Source organism: Hetaerina americana, unplaced genomic scaffold (genome assembly GCF_022747635.1).
Source record: "Hetaerina americana unplaced genomic scaffold, ioHetAmer1.1.p SCAF_3, whole genome shotgun sequence".
In the NCBI taxonomy this organism is placed as follows: Eukaryota; Metazoa; Arthropoda; class Insecta; order Odonata; family Calopterygidae; genus Hetaerina; species Hetaerina americana.
In genome coordinates, this window is record NW_027286874.1 from 17,977,199 (window position 1) to 18,001,085 (window position 23,887).

At 39.8% G+C, this 23,887-nt stretch overlaps 1 protein-coding gene across 1 annotated transcript in view; it reads right to left on the minus strand.

Annotated features, from left to right (window-relative positions):
- The window catches only part of LOC139691087 (GATA-binding factor C-like), a 228,756-nt gene that overhangs the window by 78,450 nt on the left and 126,419 nt on the right, over positions 1-23,887 (minus strand). Inside the window, exons 3-4 of the mRNA XM_071588832.1 lie at positions 20,452-20,597; positions 6,492-6,500 (exon numbers count right to left, since the gene is read on the minus strand). Coding sequence (XP_071444933.1) covers positions 6,492-6,500; positions 20,452-20,597 — 155 coding nt within the window. The remainder of the gene's footprint in view (positions 1-6,491; positions 6,501-20,451; positions 20,598-23,887) is intronic.

Sequence of the window (23,887 nt, forward strand, 5' to 3'; positions counted from 1 at the left end):
ACTCTACCTTTAGTTTCTTCTTTTCTCAGTTTCCTTGTCGATTTGTTCGTGACTATAATGAGACCTAATTTTAGACTCAGATTCCGCCAGTCTAATCTGCACACTGTGTTCGATATGCTGCCCTAAAAAAATGTTGATTAGTTCGGATAAAACGACACGAATATGAAAATCTCATTACTAGTATTAATGCATTTGACTGAATCGCAATGTATTCAAAAGCAATGAGTAGGCACTGTTTTCAGTTGAATTGCTACATAACCGATTTCCAACTTATAGACTTTACGTTTTAGACTTACGGTATTTTTCGTTTTTTTCCGACTCTCGTTACTTCAAATCCCATTAATCACATCATAAAAACGTCCGCTCGTTCATTGTGCTCCATATTAATCATATTCAATTGACACCCTCAAGGCATGCTTTAAAAACAAAAGATGCGAGCCTATTGATCTTCACAAGGGATTCAGGCAATGGTTATAAGAAGACGCTGTCTCGCAACAGCACATTACGAGTCGAAAACCCTGCCTTCGGAATCGCTTCATTTAAATTACAGATTCGGAACGCATTGCGCTCGTAAAAAATCGCAGTAACTTTTAGTTGCGTGCAGTGAAAATAAAAGCTTTTGGTCGACTTTCAGCAGCAGCAGCACTTCAGCCATTCCTCAAGGAACCTACTCTAACCACGTTTATTATGCTACTTACACCTCTGCATTGATAAAGCACTGGGTATATATATATATATATATATATATATATATATATATATATATATATATATATATATATATATATATATATATACAGAAACAGATATAAGGAAAAGGGATAGGAACACACATAAAGGACGAACACAATAAAGGTGGGGAAGGCGGAATCGAACGGATCACAAGAGTAAAAATATTTCCTTGACCGGGACTCGAACCTCGGATCTTTCCACTTGCCGGGCGGATGCTCTTAACCACTTGAGCTACCGTTCGATTCCGCCTTCCCCACCTTTATTGTGTTCGTCCTTTATGTGTGTTCCTATCCCTTTTCCTTATATCTGTTTCTGTATATATGAGTATTTATTCGCCGTTTGGCGGGATTTCGTGTTTGAATGTGTATATATATATATATATATATATATATATATATATATATATATATATAAAAACACATACGTAGATTTTTAGAAAAATCTACATCTGTGTTTTTATATATTTGTGCGTTGCCGAAGAGCTTTCCATTCCGAAGATTTCCAACTAATTCTATTAACTCTTGTGCGGAGGTTGCTAGAACCAATTTACTTGGCAGGGTAAGATCAACACAGCTATCTCTGCTTTTTTACACGTTAAGAAGGAAGACTATGAAATACTACAAATTGTTGGAAACACAATGGAGAAGTATAGAAAACTATGGAGAACAGTAGAATTGGAGCCAAGGGCCAGCGAAAGGCGATATATTACACTTGTACATGAGGTCAAGTTTTATAATTTCGACACAGGGAAAGTATGCACCAGGGCCTATCAGTGCTGCTGGTGTGCATTGCATGAATATTTAACGCCTACTTCGTGACTATAAGAGTAATAGATGTTTTAGGCTATGCAGCGCTCCTACATACGAAATCCTACCTCATATATTGCCTGTATGATAAAAATATTCCCAAATTAGAGCCCCAGTTTTAAAGTATGGCTACAATTTATTGAATGTTCTAATAGGAGTACTAGAGTTATTAATTTTCCTTTGCTTAATCCTCTACAATCTGAGCCACATTCCCGCGCCTTCCGAACACAAAACCAACAAACTACCATGACCTGATGATGTCGATCTTCGACGAAACCCGGGTCGTACAATAAAGCTCTTCTGTGGGATAACATAGTGTATTTCATTTTGATTTTGAAACAAACTACCACGTTAGGACACCAAAACATTTGCTCTATAGCTCATTCATGGAATCTAAAGTAACATATTTTTTAATTCCTCATATTACATATATATATATATATATATATATATATATATATATATATATATATATATATATATATATATATATTACTTATTTTTCTCCATTTAGCCTTCGAATTGTTTCTTTTTCCCCTCCCCGGGTCTTTATTTTGGCTCTTACGTTTTTGGACCACACCCGAAACTTCGTCACGAGGGGGCGTTAGAGAGCCCGGTTCCAAAACCAGCTGCGTTGATCCGTTTTCGAGGAGTTGTTATTACCCTGCGCGTGGCATTACACTCAAGACCTTTTCATGAGGAGCTGATTTTAGAAAATTTGATTGTTTGGTAGCGAATAAAATACTTGGCCATTCTACATCCTATTTTTAGATCCTCTATTCATAGAAATCTATATATATATATATATATATATATATATATATATATATATATATATATATATATATATAAATATGACCATATAGACGTCAAAGGAATTGATGGACGATATGAATTTGCTCACTTATATTTGGCTACACCATATAAAATGTGGTATAACCAAAAATGGATGCGGAATGCACAGAACAGATGACACTCTCCCAAACATTAGAGTAGTTTCCTAAATTTGTTGGAGGATAATGTCCTCAACTGCTGACTTAGAGGTGGCGGGTTCGATTTTCATCCAGTTTTTGGGAGCTTATAGTTGCCATTATTAAATTATTAAGTATTAAATCACTCACTATGGACAGTATTTCAGTAACATTTAGACAGAGGGGAAGGATCTGCTATGTTCATAAAACAGAAAATTACAATTATATGTTACTATTAATTATCTTTTTACTAGTATTACCTATAGTAACCATGTTTTATATCAAGTTTATTAAAATCTTCATCTGAGACCTATCTACAGTTGGTCAATGTATATATTCTCAATAATGATGTTTGAAGTGGCTCAACTGCTAGCGTTATGTCCGCGGGAATGAATAGAGTAAGCCTTTAAAACGTGACAGATCGGTTAAAGCAGAATTCTTCCATCGAAATCTTGAAATGAAATTTTTATGAGAGAAGATAAAACAGTTATGCGTTGACCGCGAACGGGACCAGAAAAGGAGAAGAAAATGGCCAACAAACGCAGGGGAGGGAATACGTAGAAATTCGGATGCGATAAAAAGGCAAGGCAATTAATAAAAAAAACTGGAGAGGGCATAAATATCGTTTCAATGGGAGAAAAGGCCGAAAGGATATTGACACGCTTCAGTTGGGGCAAGCATACAGAGTGAAAAGAGGGAGAGATATGAGAAAGGGAGATGAGAAATAAAGATAAAAGAGGAAGCGAAATGGGTATGAAAACATGCGAATGAAGTCAACGTATAGAAAGAACGATGAACGAATGTCTGCATGCATGTATTTACGCCAAAATGTATTTTAATAATAAGGTAACATCATTTGATTCTTCACTTAATAGTAGTAAAGAGATTATTTATACATGATAAGAACCCAATCTAATGGCACTAGCCAAAAGAAAGGCATGAATGTAAAAAATTATTTAGCGTAGTTCCAATCTTTATTTTCATTTTCTGGATATTTATATTTAACGCAGATGGTGTACAGTGTCACAATCTTTAAATATAATTAACTGCTGCTATTAGTACAGAAAATGTACGTGTAGCCACCAAAATCTCTTTAATCAAATACGTAATCATCTGGGAAGAAATTGAACCTTATTTACAGTCTAAAAATAAATCAGTCGATAAATTATCGGCAATATGTAGCATGACGTCGATGCAGGTGAAATGAAAACCTATCATTTGAATCAACGAGAAAATTATACCTCAGGGGCACATAGGGAAGTTAAAAGTAGTTTTGAACATCATGTAAGTGAGTTTCTTTGCTATAAAATTGTTCATTTGCCTCTAGAAACTGGCTGTATGTTAACAAAAATCAAATCAAATTTTAGGCGGTTGGAGTAAGAATTTATCGGCTCGAATGTGCATAGTTGAGGCCAAAGAAAAGGTGGCTGCGCGAAAAAAATTCTACCCACCACTCCCAGTCCAACTCCCTCATTCTCCACTTGCTACCCGACATCCCCACCCACTCACCACGCACCTCGACTGAAATCAATGAAAAGCTATTATGCATTCGAAATTGCGATATGAAGGTTTCGAATTTATGAGGGATACAAATCACGGATTCGTTCTTAACGACAGGGCTTCCCTGTTTTTGATTCACTGGAAATCAAATTTCGAGAGCGTATGGAAATTTAAAACGAATCGATAAACGCCCGGCGACGGTGCGGAAAACGCCATTCGAATAAAATACGAGAGAGGAAACGCGCTCAAACCGCCGCGATTTCCCCGGCCCCGCTCCGAGAGAAATGATCTGTTGCGAGTCCGAAAAAGCTGATTTTTCGAAAATAAAATACAATTAATAGGTGTTGATACAATGGTGCGCATTGTGGACGGAATAATATTAACAGAGGATGATCCGGGCGCTCCAAATGCCTTCCCCTACCACTTACCGGGAAAAAAATGATTTACTGTCTCCATAACAACACATTTTCACAGCGGTATGGCGACGGAGGTACAAATGTTCCAGGGCATCGCAAACGCTCAACCAAACACCTCCCAATTCCTCTTCATTTCTCTGTAAGGTGCCAAAGATGCAACAATTCTCGCGGAACTGTTGAAGCGTAGCCTGGTGATGGAAGCACACGGCGCACGGGGAGATCGATGAATTACAGAAAAGAAGTGCGAGGAGGGAAAGGTTGCTAAGCTCACGCTCGATCATGAATCCTCGAAGAAATGTTATGGTCGAGGGCTCTTGGACGAGGGGCACTATATATATATAGCGCGGGGTCGTTTATCGCGCGCCTAATGCCGGGATCATCTTCTGAGCGTCACATTCCGCGTGGCGAAAGCAAAACTGTTTGGCTGATCCATCAATCACTATTCCATCCTCTAATAGTTGCTCATCGTGACCTCCTCCCTCCTTTCCTCACCGACTAATGCCCCTCTAAAGCCCCCAAGCTTTCCTCCGTACACACCACAATGCCTCGCGACTTCTAGTCTCCGCATGGGATTACGTCACTGGCACACATTCCTTCCTCTTTGGCGCTTGAAGGAAGCCACACGGCTGTACACGCAAACATTGCCATTCTCACCGTACTGTTTAACCTCGCGCCCCCTCACCCCCCCCCTTTCCGTTCTCATCCTTCGGAGTAACTCATCCCCTGACTTACATCTAGTGACAACAAGAATCACGGATCCACACCTTTATTTTCATTCCCTTTAACAACCCGACCCACGGTTGAAAAAGCAAATGAAAAACCCGAGGCAATTTATGAGCTCTCGGAAACTTCTCACTCTTGTCGCGACTTACGAGAGAACGGCGCAGTCTTCGATGCGATCGTTTATCGTTTGTGCGACGCGGAATTCTGGTCACGCGTTTCTCGAGAATTTGGTGTTCCGAAAATTGACAATCTCCAATAGAGGGTAATATCCTTATTGCCTAACAAGCGCAATATATAGATATTTAGATCGATCACCATATTCAATGATTACAATGCTTTAATATGTTTATAATTCATTCCTTAAACGATTTGGTCACTTACTTAAAGGTCAGAATATGGCGCAAAAAGTAATAAAATTAATTCATTCATTACTCCGAAATTGAATTATTTATTAATGAAATTTATTATCACCATTTATATTGCGTTCTATCGTCCATACCTGTCACAGTTCAATTAGCAATAAATTCCCCATAGGTAAATTACCATCCCATTGTGCATTCCAATTTAATGAATATATACGCGTATTATGGGTTCTATTTCATTGAATTGCCTTTGAAAAAATTTATCGACGCCTCGCAGTAAGAACTTAGAGGGCATATTTAGTACTGGCGAGACCAGCGAGTACAAACATTCCTTTCTTGCGCGGCGTCAATCTTGGAGTTCAGATCCCATAAGTCCTACATAAATAGGGGATAAATAATCATCCAAATGAGGCAAAATGGCTGGAGATAAAAACAAAACGAATCCTTTGAGACAAGTTGGGAAATACAAGGAAAAGGAAAGCGCAAAGGGTGAAATGGAAGCGGGAATATAAAGGAGATGGGTAAAAAACGGGGAGCAGAGAGGACGGAAGGGTTCGGGGAGAGGGGAGTAGGTGGTAGAGGTGAGGGTGGAAGAGTGTGGGGTGGGTGGTAGTGGGGTCGAGATGAAATGTTGGTAAGGGACGCGAGTAAGAAAACCTGTTCCCACTCGACAAGAGAGAGAGAGCAGCGATAAAAAGGAGCGGGAGGAATCGCATTTATTCCCATCTCGGCGGCGGAGGCCGCATCCGAAGCCTCCCTTCCCATCCTCCGTCGCCCTCGCCACCTTCACCCTCCCATCTCACCTCGCCTCTCCCCCTCCCAAGCACACTGTCAACCCCCCACTTTCCTCTCCACCCCCTCACTCCCACTTATCCGTTTCTTCCTCATTCTTCTTTTACCTCATAACTCCGGCCCCTCCCTCACAGCACCTCCTTTCAGTATTGCCTTTCAAACACCGTTTGCTGTCCGTATGTAGGCAACTAGCAAGCACTCTTATTGGAACTCTAAAACAATGAGCCTCCACTCTATCTAACTTCCTATTGTTTGGAAAACGCATTCTTAAAAGATCTCCGGTGATACTACCCAAGTCGCAAGTTTTGTAAGATCCATCGTTTCCTCAGTTTCTAGTTCTCGGGCCTTCTCGATGACCTAAGAGCTTAGGTGAATTTGATTTCATTTTACCAAATATCACGTGCAGTGAGACAATAATTTGGATTATAACCCAGTCTCAATAAATCCTAATCAAACCAAATAACAGTTGGCTAATCACACCGTAATATGTTGGCGATGTCTAGATTATGGCCTTGAAAGTACATAGATCGTTATTTCCCTGTTATCCCCCAACAGAAAGTAGGTTTTATTCTATAACCAGGATCTCTTTAATGCAGGAATTCTGCAAATTCCATCGATATCCGTCGTTTATTTAAATATTTTATGCTTCGTGTAAGGTCGTCCTTTAATAGCACGTACAAATGATTAAATTAGTCGCAAGGAATTTCATGGAACAAAATTGATCTTTCAATCTCAGCAACTCGCTACTCTTCTTTCAACTACGTTGACTCCACCCAGGTGAAATGTTCAACACCATACCAAGTCAAAAAACAATCTCATTTTCATTCCACTCTATCGAGTTGACTACTCATTCCTTCATTTCTCCCCGTCTCACGTTATTTAAGCATCCCCACGGCTTCTCCTTAAGCAATATTGCTACCTACCCTTCGGTTAAAAACACCCTCAAATTATAGAGTACGTGGCGAAGACTCCGGCTGTCACGTGGATCCCTTCTCCCCCTTCCGTCGAACCTTCTTCCCTCCTTCCACTCTTTCCTTTCCTCTCACCCCCTTTCTTGCGCTCCCCCCTCTTAAACTCAATCCCAAAACCATTATTTAAGCAATGAAATGGTGAACATCTGTCGTCTGCCTTCTCCGTTGAAGCAGAAGCGAGAATCACGGCCAAATCCTATCAGGGAAATACTTTCGTAGCTCCGTGGGAGAAAGTCGTTCAATCAGTGTAAGTAGGTAAACATGCATTACTTTTTTATCATGCTCTTGATGTTAACAACTCATATTCTCGATAAAAACTTGAGTTGGACCTCTTGTGATTTCCATTAATTCAGGACAGTCTACTGATCTAAAGCGTACGCGAGATTATTATTTTGGCGTAGCAATAGTAACCAGCAGTATTTTGTGGAATATTAACCGCTAAGTAAAGAATATTATTATCAAATGACTCCAGTGTAAAATAATGCACTTTTTATGTCAGTGCAATGGCCCATTCGGACAGTTAGTTTCATCATCCCATATGAACTGAGGAAATTTATGAGAATGGCTAGTACGAGCGTTCGTATATTAGCACTTTAAAGATGAAAAACCCTAGATATGGTTTTTAAATAAGTCCGATTTAACAAAAGTTAATATAATCCTGTATATTTAGCAATTTATTTTCTTTCGATTCTTTATTTGTTAATCATCAGGTGAAATGAGGACTAAAATGTTGGTAATCCTAAACCACACCGAAATATGTTTATGCTTCGACATTAACCCAACTTGCGACTACTTTTTCCGCAAAATTTAATAATAATCTAAGGGGGTTCTTTTAAACATCGATGAAGGCACTATAGCTTATCGAAAAATAAGAAAGAGGCATTTCATTCTTATTTTCGGCTCTTCGTCCTTCGATCCAGCTCCTTCCTCCACGAGGGTCATGTCCGGTTGTTGGCAGCGAATCTAGAAAACTCCTGCGATCATAATATACTTCCTTCATCAAAACTTCCATTTCCACCCGTCTCAAAACGCCTCTCCGGTACACCTCTCTCCCTCTATCCGCCGTAGCCTTAAAAACTCACCTCCCGTCCCCGTCATCAACTCCCAATCCAATCAAGGAGAGTCGATACGTCCTCTTCTCCTCGCCCCCCTGCCCCCCGCACGCCCGTCCAGCCGCCCATCTCTCCCTCCCATATTGCCAACTAGTTTTCTCGTTACCGTTCTCCCACACTGCCTCATCCCCATCCCCCCTTATTCTCTTCCCTATTTCCTCCATACTTCGTCCAACCGTACGAAAAAACTCCTCCCCCATATGCCTTCTCACGCACGCACACATATACACAGAATACTCCTCCTCTCCGCTTCCACCCTTCCATCTCCAATCTTTCTCTCACCCCATTTCCTTCGGCCCGCACGTGATTTTCTTTTAATATCTACCACCCATAACCTCTTCAGGATCTCCCGATATTCCCCGTTCCAGATTGAACAGACCTTCCTCGTTCTACAAGACCATAGCGATGCTTTGTTCTTTCTCTCTCTACAATTTTTGGATAAGCACAGTTGTCCTTCAATTGTTCACGTTTCATAGCATGCGCTGGCAATGTTTTCGGATAGCAAAAGTAAGAATCACGAACATTAGATTCTGTAATCTGATTGCTTTTATCGAAATGGAAAAAGGCGCTTTTAGTTTAAGAGTGATTTTTACGAATATCAATGAAGTCTGCAGACAAGACGAACCAAGTATTAATTCTTTTAGAGCGCTATTAGTTTCTATCAGTCTCTCAGCTCAATACAGTGATGTATTGAGAGCGATGCGTTTCCCAACTCTTGAGTAAATATCACCCCGAGGGGAAAACATTATTTCTGTCTGTATCAGCTGAAATTTACCGATTTCCCTATTTGCTCCGAGAAAAAACAGCATTAATATTCCGATGCACGAGTGACCGCTTTGACGTGAATCAATACCTCACCATGCATCCGGTCTTTGACCATTATTGCCAGGAGTGGAGTCTCGAGAAAAAAGGGAGTAATGAAACGGTGGAAATCTAACGACTCGGGTATACCTTCCTCTTTACGGGATAAGAATTGAAGATTGCGAAATACCGTCATGCTTTCAATTAGAGAAGCAAGCTGGCGGAGAGCGAGAGAGGGAGAGTTTTCGAACGCAGGATCAAAAAGTCCGAAAAAATAATCACCGAATGGAAAATAAAAGCGGTCTGCGAAATGAGGTGCGGAGGAAAGAGATTCGAAAGAGAGCGAAAGGGAAATAAATGAACGCACACCGAAATGAATCAATACCCAATGAAATGGCAGTACTCGGCAATCCGGGGGCATTGTCACGATCGTTGCAAGGAAGACGGAAGGGAATGGAGGCCGATTTAATAAAATGCGATCCTCCGGAAAAAATGGCAACGGCTCAACGCAGTCACGGAATAAAATAAATCAGACTCCTTGAAGGACGCATATAAAGAGAAAGGAAAGGCTCCGCGCACTAATGCCAAGAGCAGGAAAGAACGGGCATTCGGTGTTTTAAACTCTTACATATGTAATTGTGTCCCTTCTGGAGGCACTTAATCACGCTTTAAATAAAATAATAAGATTTCATTGCTAACATTTAAGCCATGTTAAGGGAAGCGGTAGGTGTTATCCATGAATCAGCTTACTCATACATGAGCACCCAAGAAAGAATTTGAACAGTACAAGGATGCCGAAATTACTACACATAGCACCATTAATTGTGATACGAACTCAGCAAGAGTGATGATACTTATAAAATGGCCTAAGGCATTTTTTTCAGATACCAAGAATTGTAAATCTTCAACAAATGTTGATGTTTATTAGTGAATAGCCTGGGTTTGAAGATTCTAAAAGTACAAAGGTTACATGTATGACTTGAACTTAATACAAATATAAATAATTCGAGGTTATCGCTAATGCAGCAAAAATAATTAAAGCGGCACATTAGATTATTAGGAGAGAACGGAGTGGGAAGGAAAGATCTGAGCATAGTTTGACAGTTTTAAGTTCCCGAATGCTATGAATCAATAATTGCACCAATGGCTGGCAAACTAACACCCCTTTCCACGCGACGAAGTGGCTTCTTACAGGATAAGATGTGAAATGCAGGTGAAATCTCCTCAAACCTATAACCTACAACATATTCCTCAACTTATGAAACTGTTCATAAAGCATTTTGAAAAAAAACTTTAACAATAATGATAATACACTTATAAAATCCGTTTCAAAATGTTTACATAAATTAGGTTTAAAATGAAATTTATTATTCTCGCGGGGTGGGGTGAGTATGTTCATAAACATTCATTTCGTTCTGTATTTACTGTTTAAAAGTTCGTCACCATCTCCTGATAACAGGAGGGCAGAAGCGTTGAATTTTTCAACATACTTGACAAGCATTACTCACCATGCAGCTCAAACACCCGAATACATTTTAGAGAGATGAGAAATTTTCCCTAAATCATGTTTAAAAAAATTTTATTCATAAAATATATTTTATATTTTGCACACAATTATAATTTCCTATTCAATACTTCTGGTGCTGCTTGGTCCCAAACAACGACATGGATATGGTACTATTGAGAAGATAGATCAAATCACTACTCACAATTCAGATGATTTAAAAACTAAATAATCCAACGAAGAAAGTACTATGAAATGCATAAAAATTATGGTGAACGTAGAAATAAATACCTGAATTAATACTGCGCAATTTTTTTGCCATCACTCCATTGAGAAAATCTCCTGATTCTACATTAGCAGTAGGTCTTAATTCTTATATTTCTATTTTAACCGATGATTTCAACAGGTTATTAAGGATGAAAGACGCATAATATAAAATAATCCAAAAATAAAAATCTATTGATAGTTGAAAAGGCTAGGCTGTTCTTCAATATTTTAAATAAAACTAGTTTCATTTTTAGGAAGTTTCTTGGAAGTAAAAACCCCAGATGAATGCTGCCGAACCGACTAAATAGTTTCCGTCGCTGTACTCCAGGTTTTGTCTTACCAACTTGAGTGAGCACGATTCATGAATCGCGTGAATTCCTGTGATCGTGATCCTCCTGTTAATCTACTGAAATTTATCAAATGCTTAACTAGGTACCATTAGATTGCTTGAGGAACTTACAAAATCCTTCCACAATCTTGGGTTGTAGTTGAAGTATGCCAGCCATTAGAATGTCAAGGAATATTGTGAAAATATTCCAAAGGAGATGTTTTTTATGTCCAATATCGTATGATTTAGAAATTATATCATAAATAATAAAGATTTTCTTCGCCAGGACCTAAAGACGGGGTGGGTTCTGTGGCCAAGGATGATTGCAATAAACCCACTACTAAACACAACATCCTTCAGTAGGTACATCTTCATGAAAGCGGGCCGTAATCAAATTCATCGTATGCGAATGATTCAATTACAGGTGCTAATTGTAACTGTCACGTCGAAACTGGAATAGACTAGACATACCACTGGAAAATTATCTTACACTTTTCGGAAATGAGAAAAGTACGTTTTTTCTTAATAATTAGTTTTTCGTCGGTATTTTTATACTTTTTCAAACTTAATTAGATAAGTTCGACTTCTACTACTGTTACGGTATTCGTTACCTCATTGGTAAAAATATACTATTACAAGTACTTAAGGGTAGTAAAACTATACACTGGAGTACAAAATCGGAATTTCGCCAGCATAAGCTTCTAATATTCAACGGGAGTTCCCTTTTTGCATCACAACATTGACACAAAAATCACATTTCTTATAATAAAATTAAAAAATGATCATATCAGGTCTCTGATGTAAGTCACTCATTGTCACGAATTATCCCGTTCCACTATCATTTTAACAGACTTCATCCGGTCCATATTATATATATATATATATATATATATATATATATATATATATTTTATTTATATGGATCATACAAAAATAATTGCATTGCTTGAAAGACTTGGCGTTTATCCGTGCGTCTCGAGTTATTCACAATCTCTGGCTAATGCGTATATTTAAAGACAACTTGTCTAAGCAGAATTTCCCAATTTTTGGGGCGCTACCAATGACGCGTCACAAGAAAAAAATTCTTTATTAATATCTATTCGAAAGATTTCTCTTTCCAAGTTTTTTGCCCGTCCGACCTCCCACTTGCATGGCAACCTCCCTCCCCAATCCAATGAGTGACATATCTTCGGCGTCGCGCATTCCCGGAGGTCCCCAGGTAATTTGTTCGTCTTCCCCATTGGTCGTGGTCCAGAAGGAGGAGAATCGGGAAAGGGAAAATGGGTAGAATAGGGGAATGGAGAAGCGAAGGAGACATGTGAGTGATGACAGGCGTCCTTTTCCAACCTCTACCTTTCCCTCTCTCCTCACAACTTCAGAAAGATGAATGAAGGAAAAAGTGGATGAATGGCAACACGAAAAATCTGTCCATCTCTCCTCCTCATTCTCAATCACCTTTTCGTTTTTCTTACTCGGCTGCTCCTCTAACTCTCCATGGATTAAGGCTACGCGATTGGGTTAATGAAACAACATCCATACGAGGTCGGTTAGGAATTCTAAATTGTTTCCGGAATTATGCGATACTCTGTTCACGACCCAAAGAGATGGTGAAGGAAAAAAAGACGAATTAAGGTTATTCCATCAGACGTGCGCGGTTTAAAATATGATCCGTGATAATTCATTTCATAGGAAAAAATTGCGTTGAAAAGGAGGAATCTGAGGATTGATTAATGTATAGAACTCCCACGGAGAAAGCCGAAAAAATAAAGCGCAAAAAACAAACAGAAAAGCCGCATTACAGATCTCTGTTATGCATTGCTTAGAGATGTGTCCCTCATGTCTACAAGGTCTCTCATTTTTAACTTTATCGGATATGTATAAAACATAAATTTGGGAAAGATAAAAAAATGCCCCGTTTTCATTTATGATAAATAGAAAATGATCAAGCCCATAAACCTTACAAATATTGACAAATTATGCGAAATTGTTAACGTAAGTGTATATACATAACTACACACACAGACAGCTCGTTACATTACGACCAGAGAAATTGTGCACTAATTTTATCTGCGCTACTCATTTGCTCATTTATAACACCAAATGAAGACAATCAACACGTTAACAGGTAACCAATAAACGAAACTGGATATTAAATGCGAACCTACCATGGTAGACTGAGAGGATAATCGATAACATACAGAATAGCTTCTGCCAATTAGAAAAACCAGTGTTTCGCGCTAAGCACTCGTTTATACGCTCAGCTCGGTGATGATTATAAAAATACTCACGCTTTAACTTTTGCAATCATATGTACTAAATAAACAAGATTTAAATTATACTCGATTGACTCACAATAGCGTGATAAATTTAATTGAAATATCTGTGTATGACAAATGATCTTTTCTTCGGGCGTATATTTTCGGCAAGTGGATACACTTCCCGTACTCTTAATTGGACTTTTATAAATTACGAGGAGGCAAAACTATTGCCAAGAGGATGGAAGAGAAATCAGCTATCTGCATAATAAACAGATTCCTCTCTTCTTCACCTCTTGGCATTTTCATCTTCTTCCCGCAGGCTCCTTTCTCTCACCAATTCCAATGGCTCGCATCGTTAGAAATCCCTTTCCTCCCAATACCTCCTGCCATTTCCCACGGATCCTCGAATGCCGTTATGTGGTCGTGCCGAAAACGAGTCGGTAGTCAAGACCCGGGTTCAATTCTCTAAATGTTGTATCCCTTGTTTTCTCCACAATGATGAAACTTTGTACGATATATATTTACGCTCATCGTGATTGAAACGGCCGTGGATACGATAGTGTTTTTAGAGGTTAAAAAGAGAACATGAAAAAGAGAAAACCAAGCCGAAACTGCTGGCCATAGAATCGACTAGATCGTGGAATCCACTCCTCGAGGTAATTCTTCTTCTGAGAAGGGTTGATTTACAATATATAACTCGTATATACCTAAACTTATGAATTCACTTAATAAATGACACAGTTGTAGGCGTGGAGACCTGAAGGTGTTCCGGTGTAACAAAACCTAGGTTGTAGTAAAAAAATTCTACATGGAAAAACAAAGCGTCTTCTTTCATTACGGATGCACCTTAATTCCTTAAGATATAATTTTAAAATTGTCTCTTATTCTTAACATTATCCCCATAAGCCGAAACCTGTTATTACAGTCAATATATGTATACATGGCAATAGGCCTTTAAAATGAATAGGCTATTAATTAGACTAACTAAGAATGATAAATGTATCCAATATATTTCCTTAATTTGTAACATTTTAACTAAGACTTAGGTTCCTTCAAATTAAGTTCCATAACACCCATAATTATTGCCATTTCATGCAATTCACCAAGAATAATCGGTACTGAAGCAACATCTAGACGATCTTTCCGTTTATAAAGCACTACAGAAAGTCTTCTCGAGCGTTGAAGTCTCTTTCTTTGTATATATTTGAAAACAAATACGCGCATGATGAGAGTGGATGTCACTATTTATTTACATCCTTACAAATAAATTTTTCACTCATCAACGGATATAATATATTTGATTGATGTTAACTATGGAATACATTATGCATGTAAATGAAATCGTTGACGCCTATCACTAAAACGATACACTCCCTAGAGGTCAGATAATAAAAACAAGAAAAGTCGTACCCAGTACGTTGTACTGAAAAGAAAAAACCCAGTTACAACGTGGGTCTTCACAAGAATATTCTCTTCGCCACCTCACCAACTCCAGACCATTCGAAATGCTGAGTGTGGGAGGATGAGGACGGTAGTCATGCATAATTCCCCTGACTTCTTTTTGAACCCCCGTGACTACCCCATTTAAGGGTGGGCGGAGAGGAGGGGCACCTTCCGCTCCAGTCTCGAACCCCGTCACCTCCAACCATCCTTCCTTCTCCTGCCAAACGAATCGGACTGGAGCACACACACAAATACACACACCCGCATTCTACGCCCGCCAACCCACCCACCCACCCAACCACCCCCGCATACCCTTCGCTCCTTTCGGGTCCATTGACTTTCTAATGCCTTCCCTGGCCGCCTGCACACTCATTTCTATTCGTGCCCAACATCCTCCCCACCACCCCCTGCTCCGACCATACAGCCCAACCTCTCACACCCCTCAATTCCGACTCACATATCCCTCCATCCCACCTGCTCCAATCCCTCCGGTCCTCCTCATCCTCCTCCGCCTCCTCACTCTCTTCCACCTCTTCCTCCCTTCCGTCTCCTTCCTCGTTTTTTCACCCCTCTCGGCTATCTGAGTTTATCTCCCTCACAAACAATATTGCCCCCATCGATTCGGATCCCGTCTTATCGCCCCTCGACCGTCCGCAATTTCTCTCGCATCAATTCCGTGCTTATTCGCCACCGGCACTCCCACCCTTGCACTTACCCGTCTTTTCCCGACCTCTCCCTCTTCATGCACTTTAACTTCCCTCAAACCCAATGCTTTCACCAACATCCCCGCCTTCCGTTATATTCGGCACGATACGATTTTATTTGTCTCATTTGCTTTTCCAAGTGATGTGACTTTTCAGCATTTATTTGCCACCCCATCGGGTCGACCACACCAAACACCTTCTTTGGTGAAATACGAGAAGTATTTCTTCGAAGGTTTCCTTCTCAAACGAATTTAGAAATTATTTTGAAGATAACTTCTTTTTCTCGCGCAAAGTACGACTGAATTCAATGTTTTGCACGATGAACAGTTTATTTATGAAATTTTGGGGGAGCGAGTCTTCAAGTAATAAAAAAAGTCAGCATCACAATTAATTAGACTATAAAGAACTAAAATTTGAAACTGAACACCACTGAATTCTTGAAAATTGAAGAACCGTAAAGGTTGGAGGAAAAGATAAAGAGGACGGGCGTCGTTACAGAAAATTGACTAAGATAGACTGCGACGTAAAAATTGGAACCAGAAGCAAAAATTGCGCTTAATATGCTACTATCCAAATTAGCAATCATTAATACAACCAAACTCTTCTTAGTGCACACAACGACGCAAACCGAGCTTTTAAATTTAATATCATATAAGATAACTCACTAAATATTATGACAGCAAATTTCTTCGGATATAAGAGCAGAGGCATTGGCCACACCTCTCCTAATTACAGAACTTCTCCCTCCCTGGTTCTAATAACTGCCCCCGTCCCTTTCCCCCCTTCACCATATTCCTCCGCACCGACCGCCCTCTTTCCCGTTTTAGAATTCCGTCCCATCCACACTCCATCACTCTCTTTCGCGCGATTGGCCGATGCCCATAATTCACAAAGGCATCAGGTCCTTTTTCGGTGGCGTGGTTGCTAGGATACTAAATTCTTCTCCCTTACGGTGGCTGAGACGGCGTTTAAATCGCATTCGAGACAAGGCACGGAGTGGCATCCACTCGGGAGGAACACGGCAGTCCCGTTTCCATTTTCTCCACTCCACCTCGAACACCGAGTCTTCACATCCTCCCATTCTCCCTTTTACCATGTAAGACGACAGTGAGAGAAAAAGGGAAGCATCAGGGGTGTGAAGGAGGGTATTAAAAGCAGCGAAAATCCCATTTTTGGAACTAATTACTTTTGATTTTACGTGTAGTTGGTAGTTTTAGTGCCGGCTGGTCTGAGAAGGCTACTGGATTTTATTCTAAGAAAATGTTTGACATAAGTCTTCTCTATCGCTGAATGGTCGCAGCATCATAATATACCCGCTAAGCCTACAAAATCTATTGCTATTTCCTGGAGGCATTGATTCTGGACCATTTAATTGATACCAATTAATTCGAACCCACTCGAAAGGTCACAATTTGACCTCAAGAAAGTGTTACTCAGGAAAAAAACGAACAGCATTATTTTCTGGGTCATTAGTTGGTCTCATCGATAAATAGAGAAAGAAAGAGAGAAATGAAGTCGAAATTGGTTTCTTTCTTCAAAGTCCAAGCTGTCTAATGCTAACTCACGGTGATTGGATTTTATAAACAAGACCAAAAAAAAGAACAAATCAAATCGGATTCCATAATTAAACCCAATTGGCTTTTACGCTTCATGGCACTGAATCTGAAGTACATTATCCCCTTCCTTTAAGACTAGGCATAGTAGATATTCGATAGTGGTTATCAATTTTGTGACACCTGACACACGGGATAATAGTATCCTCACGATGTAACACTGGGGTGGTGTTCTAAAAAGGACCACCCTACACCATAAAGAAATAACATCAGGCAGAAATCAGAAACACGAGGAAAGAATTTTGGAAAATAATCAAACTCTCTCCCGAGGAGATGTCCAAATGTTTTGCATACCTACTTTGGGCAGCTCCAGCTTGAAAATGTTTTTTTCTAAATAAAACCATCCCATTGCTTTGCGTGAGGCGTCGGTTTCATCCCCCTTCCTCCAAACTCAATCCACTTCTAATTCCATTTCTCAGTTACATGTCCGAGATCGCAAGACCGCAGAGGGTATATATAAGAGGCTAAGGGAGTTTCGCTGAGCACCCCATTCTCCCCACCGCCGGCCCACAATGGATGCTGTTGAGCTGTCTCCGGCGTTGAATGCTAATGCACTGCAAAAAGAACGAAGCCTTAGCCGTGCAGCGCGCTGGTGCGTTGAAAAATTCTCTCCCGCTCCCTCCTATTCGGGATTATACCTTGTGCCGTCTACTCCGCCTGCTTTACGATGTCGGCTTGATCCGCGCGACCCGTTAGTCAGCGATGTGCACTAGTAAATTTTCCGAAGTGATATTTGAAGAGAAAGGCTCAGCAAATGCTTGGGAAAAATGGCAATGCGAGTGGAATAACAGTCAAGTTAATCGAAGGTCACAATACAAAGGTGCCTAAGCACGAGTATTGTGATGAAATCGCCCGTTTTTTTAAAGAAAAAACCCATGTCTTAATGCATGCCGCAATAACTCAATAATCAAAGCTCTGAACATGCCCGCAGCTCTCTACTACGGTAAGACTGCTCAAGGCCAATGGAACACGATTAACGCAATTTTGGAGTTGGCATGCCTGTTCCCTTCTTTGACTATGTTGCTGCAATATTATTCAAGATGCAGAGCGCAAATATTCACAAGTTTCGTAGAAAAAATCGTAGCACATAATATGCTTTTAGCAAAATATTTGATGGAATTCACCCCGATTTTTACAATAGATTAATGACTTATACAAACGCATAGCCAAGGAAAATAAAAAAAAGTCCAAGTAAAATAAATCAAAGTTACTAACATTTTCATGAAAGCCAAATCTGGAAAATAAAGGTTTATCACTGTAAATTATGCTCGAGTACGATGATGATACATTTCTCATAATAGCTCTATTGCTGGGATTCGGATGAAAAATCTAGCAAATCCTAAATATTTTATGTCCACTTTAAAATTCGTTAATTCCTCCAATTTAGAGAGAACAATTTCCTCTTGCAAGGCAATCAGTGCGTACAATAGAGAAGCTCCATTGCTATGTGTGTCAAAGTGAACTTCGTTCTAAGAGTATGTAATTTATAAATTGATTTCAAGAGGGTTAAAAATGAAAGCGCTTAAATAACGTTTATCCGAAATCATGAGCGACATAAATCATAAGAGTGCCAGAGTGAAAACTACCGAGCTTTATAGAAGTTCGTCCACTTATGCTGCCCTCATTTCCTGGGGTCCGCGGGGTGGTCCTGGGATCCGTGGGGTGGTCCTGGGCTCAGACAATTGTGGACATGACGAAATTTCCCGCGAGGGCACGAGATCCGAAAACGAGAAACCACCGGACAAACTGAGTACGGGGACAAGCCATGCACCCGAGACGTGGACGACGATGTCTGCGGCGATTTTATTCATTGCCTCCACTCCCACAGGCTCACTCTCTCCGATTCCACTTCCCCTCCCCCACGATTCCCCCGCCCTCCATCTCCTCTCCTCACACCGCGCCCTATGGCGCCCGCAATTCAATGCGCACACTTCCCAAAACACCTCCACCCACACACACCCGCCCCAACTCCATCGATCCCGAGTCCCATCCTCCTCTTCTCGCCCCCTCCTGCTCCCTCGCCGCCTGCTCTCACCTCAGACCCCCCGGCCTTTCACTATCCCCTCCAAAAGCTCGTAAGTCACAGGTCTAACAATGGCTAAGGGTCCTCCTCCCCTTCCCTCTCAGACCCCCACCTCCTTTCCTCCCTACCACCCAGTCACCCTATTTCTCTCTCCCCCCCTCTTCAGAGTTCACACACACAAACAGTATCTCCATACGTACGCGCAAACTTCTCGCGGCGCCGCATTGTTGCCCCGGCATTGTTGCCATTGAGGGGCAACAAATGGTGATTGACGCGAGTGGCCCACAACGAAGAAAAGAGGGTGAAATGTTTCTCCTTCTCCCGGTGCCCCAAGCCTCACCACACCATTGCTCCTATCTCTCTCTCTCTCTCTCTCTTTCAGAGTAATGGAGTGTTAGCGGGAAAGAGGGAGTGGGTTAAAGGGATAGAGGGTAAAGAGCCGCTTTTGGATTTCAGAATTGGCGACGCAATAATGGACATTAAGTGTGCTCGCGTGCGTGTGTTTGAGCGCACGAGTGTGTGAATGTGGTGTGCGAAGGAGGGGAGAACTACAAATGGTAAGGAGAAATGGGAGGCCGACGCGTCGTGAATGAAGCGAGCAATTGGAAATTCCCACAGGCTCCCGTTACCACCCACGGCGTCCAAGAGAAAATAAATAGGATCCCTTTTGTAAAGTGGTTAGGAAAAAATATTCTTCCCCGCGACAGCATTTACTTCTCCAGCTTCTAAGCCGATCAAATAGTTGGAAATATTCTCGATTTATATGTTTTGCCTCCGTTCGCCTAATCTTTTCTCAGACGGCACACGATTAAACAAAGGGATAAACGTTTTTGATGCTGGAAGTTCCTGCCGCAAGTCATTAAGTAGCACAACCATTAAGACTTCTAGCGATTGTAGAAATTTAGCTACGGCGAACGCCAGTAGACAACGTAGGTGATTCCGTTTTATTTTCAATGTAATATTTTCTTAAATTAGTGGGCTCAGGTAATGGAATGCATCATTTTTTTAATGCCTTTGAAATCCACTCCAATCATGCGACCCTGATCACATCTTCTCTCTTAGTCACAGGAAATATATTTCATCTCCAGGAAATATAAAAATTGAAGGGCTGTGACAGGTACTCACCAGGCGTCGTTTGGGTTTAATAAGCGGCCTGTTCTGCCCGTTCATCTTGTAATAGAGACCGCAGGCGTTGCAGAGGTAGTGGCCCGTTCCGTCGCGGCGCCACAGAGGGGTCGACGTGGCGCCACAGTTGACGCACTCTCGACCCTCTGGCGGGAAATCATGGAAATAAGAGAGTTGCGTGGACATTAGAAAAAATAGCATAATAGGTGAGGCTTATTTCTCTCACCCTTCAAACAGAACAACGAACTTTATCAATAGTACTTAATTTTTTTATCCATGGGTACATTGAGTTTGCAAAGTGAAACGATGAGTAGTACATTTACTAGCAGTGATGAATGAGCACTTATAGGTTATTTTATGATATCATGGTGCATAATATCTTACAAAAACGATTATATATTAAAATAGACATACTGTGACATGTTAATTTAGTTATAAAAAATACAATGCTTTGAAAGGAAATGGTCAGGAAAATTGTCACTTATCTTGGACAACACTCACTAAAAAACAACCATCTACCGAATACTACTGGCGAAGCAAGCATAGCGAGAAATGAGCATGCTGGTGGTATTGTTTTTTAACTAAGCTATAATGTAATTTATCCATTGATTGAGCAGAAATGATAAAATGAAACCTTAAGCATATTAAATTATATTACAAACCATAAGATTTTATACAATTCCAATCATTTAATACGATTTACTTCAGATGTTAAACACTTCCGGAAGTGTTAAGTACTGTGTGACTCCGTTCACCATCTGTAAAAAAATAACTGCGGAAATCATGACGCGGATGAATTAAACCGAGTGTACTGATTGAGGTTGATTTCTGTTAAACACTCGGCAATAAGATTTGAGTAAAATACGTCTACTGCAAAATGTTGTCACCAAAAGTGCCATTGATTACCTTCAATGTTATACTTTGAAAGTGTAAATGATTTTAAGACAATGATATGCTAAATGATTCAAATTCGCATTCAAATAAACATTCTGTTAATTTAGAATAACGGAGAGTTACATATAAAATTGTCGCTACTCCAACGCTCACGTAAACGTAGATATTAAAAAGTAATTACTACAAAAATAAATATTTGCATAGCATACGTAATTATCTACACACAGCACAATGTCATGCACATCAAGAATTTTAAAGAAAATAAAGCACTCGTCGATTTTAATGAATTCACCGCTGCTTTATTATTTGGCACATTACTTGAGTATACAATTTGGAACGCGAAAACTTGAAACGTTAAATTGGCGCTTGAAGCTTCCTATTTAAAGAAGTCTCAAGTTCGTGCCATTTTCATTAAGTTCATCAAAAAGCATATTCATGAAATATAAGTTACTCGAATATTTCATATGCATTTTATCAGGATAGTAATTCATCGACGAGTGCTCTGATACCGCTGTCACATGAAGTCCTTACGGCGGAAGCAAGTAGGAGAGAAAGAATACCAACATGAGGGTGAAGGGAAAAAGGATTGAAATTAAAGGCATGTAGGGATTAGAGTTAAAGAGAGTTGGCCAAGGTGTTTTATTTGTGTTAGTATTTGTTAAGAATAGGAGATGTAATCTTATACTGAAATATGGAAGGAAAAAGATGTGTAAATTATTCAAAAGGACAACCAGTATTTCATTTCCAAAGAAAGAAAATGAAAAGCTAGAAACAATCATGAAGTACAACAAAGGCCGCCCACTTGCACCTGAAATCTTATCCAAGAATTCATAACATTAGAATTATCTACATGGGAGCTTCCATGATTATTTGGTGGTAAAAAAATGCAAGAGTAAGACGTTGAGGGAAAAGGAACAAAAGTATATTTTGCTGCTTTCATAATAAATCAATTATAAAGAAGTGAACGGACTTCGTCGAAGGTCAAAATCAACTAAAAAGGATTGTCTGAGAGGTGTGTTGCGGAGAGATTAGACAAGTGGTTTTTGGTCCGACACCCGGGTAGTGAGTGTTAAGGTATTTGGAATAGATCGAGGTATTAGGTACGGGGTCAATATGATAAAACTTTTCTTGGAATAACGCCATGTCATCCACAGAAAGCAGAAACAGTCATCCACGTAGGAAACAGAAGTGGCTCCAGCTTGAGCATAAATTATTTTGGCGAAAATAATGAGTGAACTCAGATAGAAGTTATCCAACCACCAAGAAGGCGGCAACATTCTTCCCATTAAAACGCATTCACCTAAAAGAGAACGCTTAGTATTGCCACATAAATAAGAACCATTAACTGTGGTCACACTTAGAAGACTTGAGGATTATTTGTGAGTGAAAACTTTTGAGTGCAGAAACAGTGCTACATTAACATAAACAGCAATAAATGGATTAAAGAATTAGTGCTGTAAATAAAAATGAGTTTTCAGAACAAAAAAACTGTCAAAAGAGTTTTTTTTTTATGCCGACAAAATCTTGGCCGGAGGGCATCATGCAGTGCTTATTTTCAGGACGATTTCTTTGCTATTAAGAGCGATATTTATTGCACATGAAAAAGTACCATCCTCGGCAAGTAATTGTTATTATTCAAAGTCATATACTTTCGAAATATTTTTTGTTTAAACGGAAGCGTTATAATCTTAACGTTCTCCCTTATTAAAAAGTAAAAATATATTTACACAAAAACTGCTCCATTAGCTCCTAAAGTAATTTAGCGAATATCTTTCTACAACAGTAGGTACACCGACTTAAAATAAAGCGGCAAAATACGGTATACTAATTTCATTTCATCATATTTACGCTCTGGCTCCTAAAGAAGGGCACTCGGGGCATATTTTAAAATAACTTGTCAATTCAAAGCAACAGTCCCCGCATTTTCAATTTTCATAATTCTATCCGATTCAAACTCATTTATTTGCATGCTGCATTTATTATTTCAAGTTTTCCCTGCAAGACTAACAGATGTTTAACTTTCCGGATCAATTTAGTTACCTCACAAGCATTGAAAACTCACAGTTACATAATAGCACGATTACTTCATGGCACTATTTCTTATGCTATTTTTTAACTCAATAATCAATAAATAATATAAATCAATAACATCCTACGCCATAAACTCATGTTTTGTCACAAGGCAAAATACGGGAAACACCACTAAACATTCAATCTCATTTGTTTGCACGCTCAAGAGAATACCAAATTAAATGACATTTCAATCATCTTGTATTTCTTTCAACAAATAAGCAAGATATGGCTTTCAGAGGTGACGAATGTGGCGTGCAAACGAAGAATACAGGCATTTAAACCATTTAAGGAAAACCTACGGCGATGTTGGAGGAGATACAATTATAACAACCGAGTGGCTAGCATGTAATACCTCTCATGAGAAAAACAAAAGGCAAACAAGGGTGTGCATGGGGAGGACCGAAGAAATTATTTCACTTGCGACGCGGCAATAGTTAGAAAGGGCCTTTTCTGAGCATAATGGCCGTAT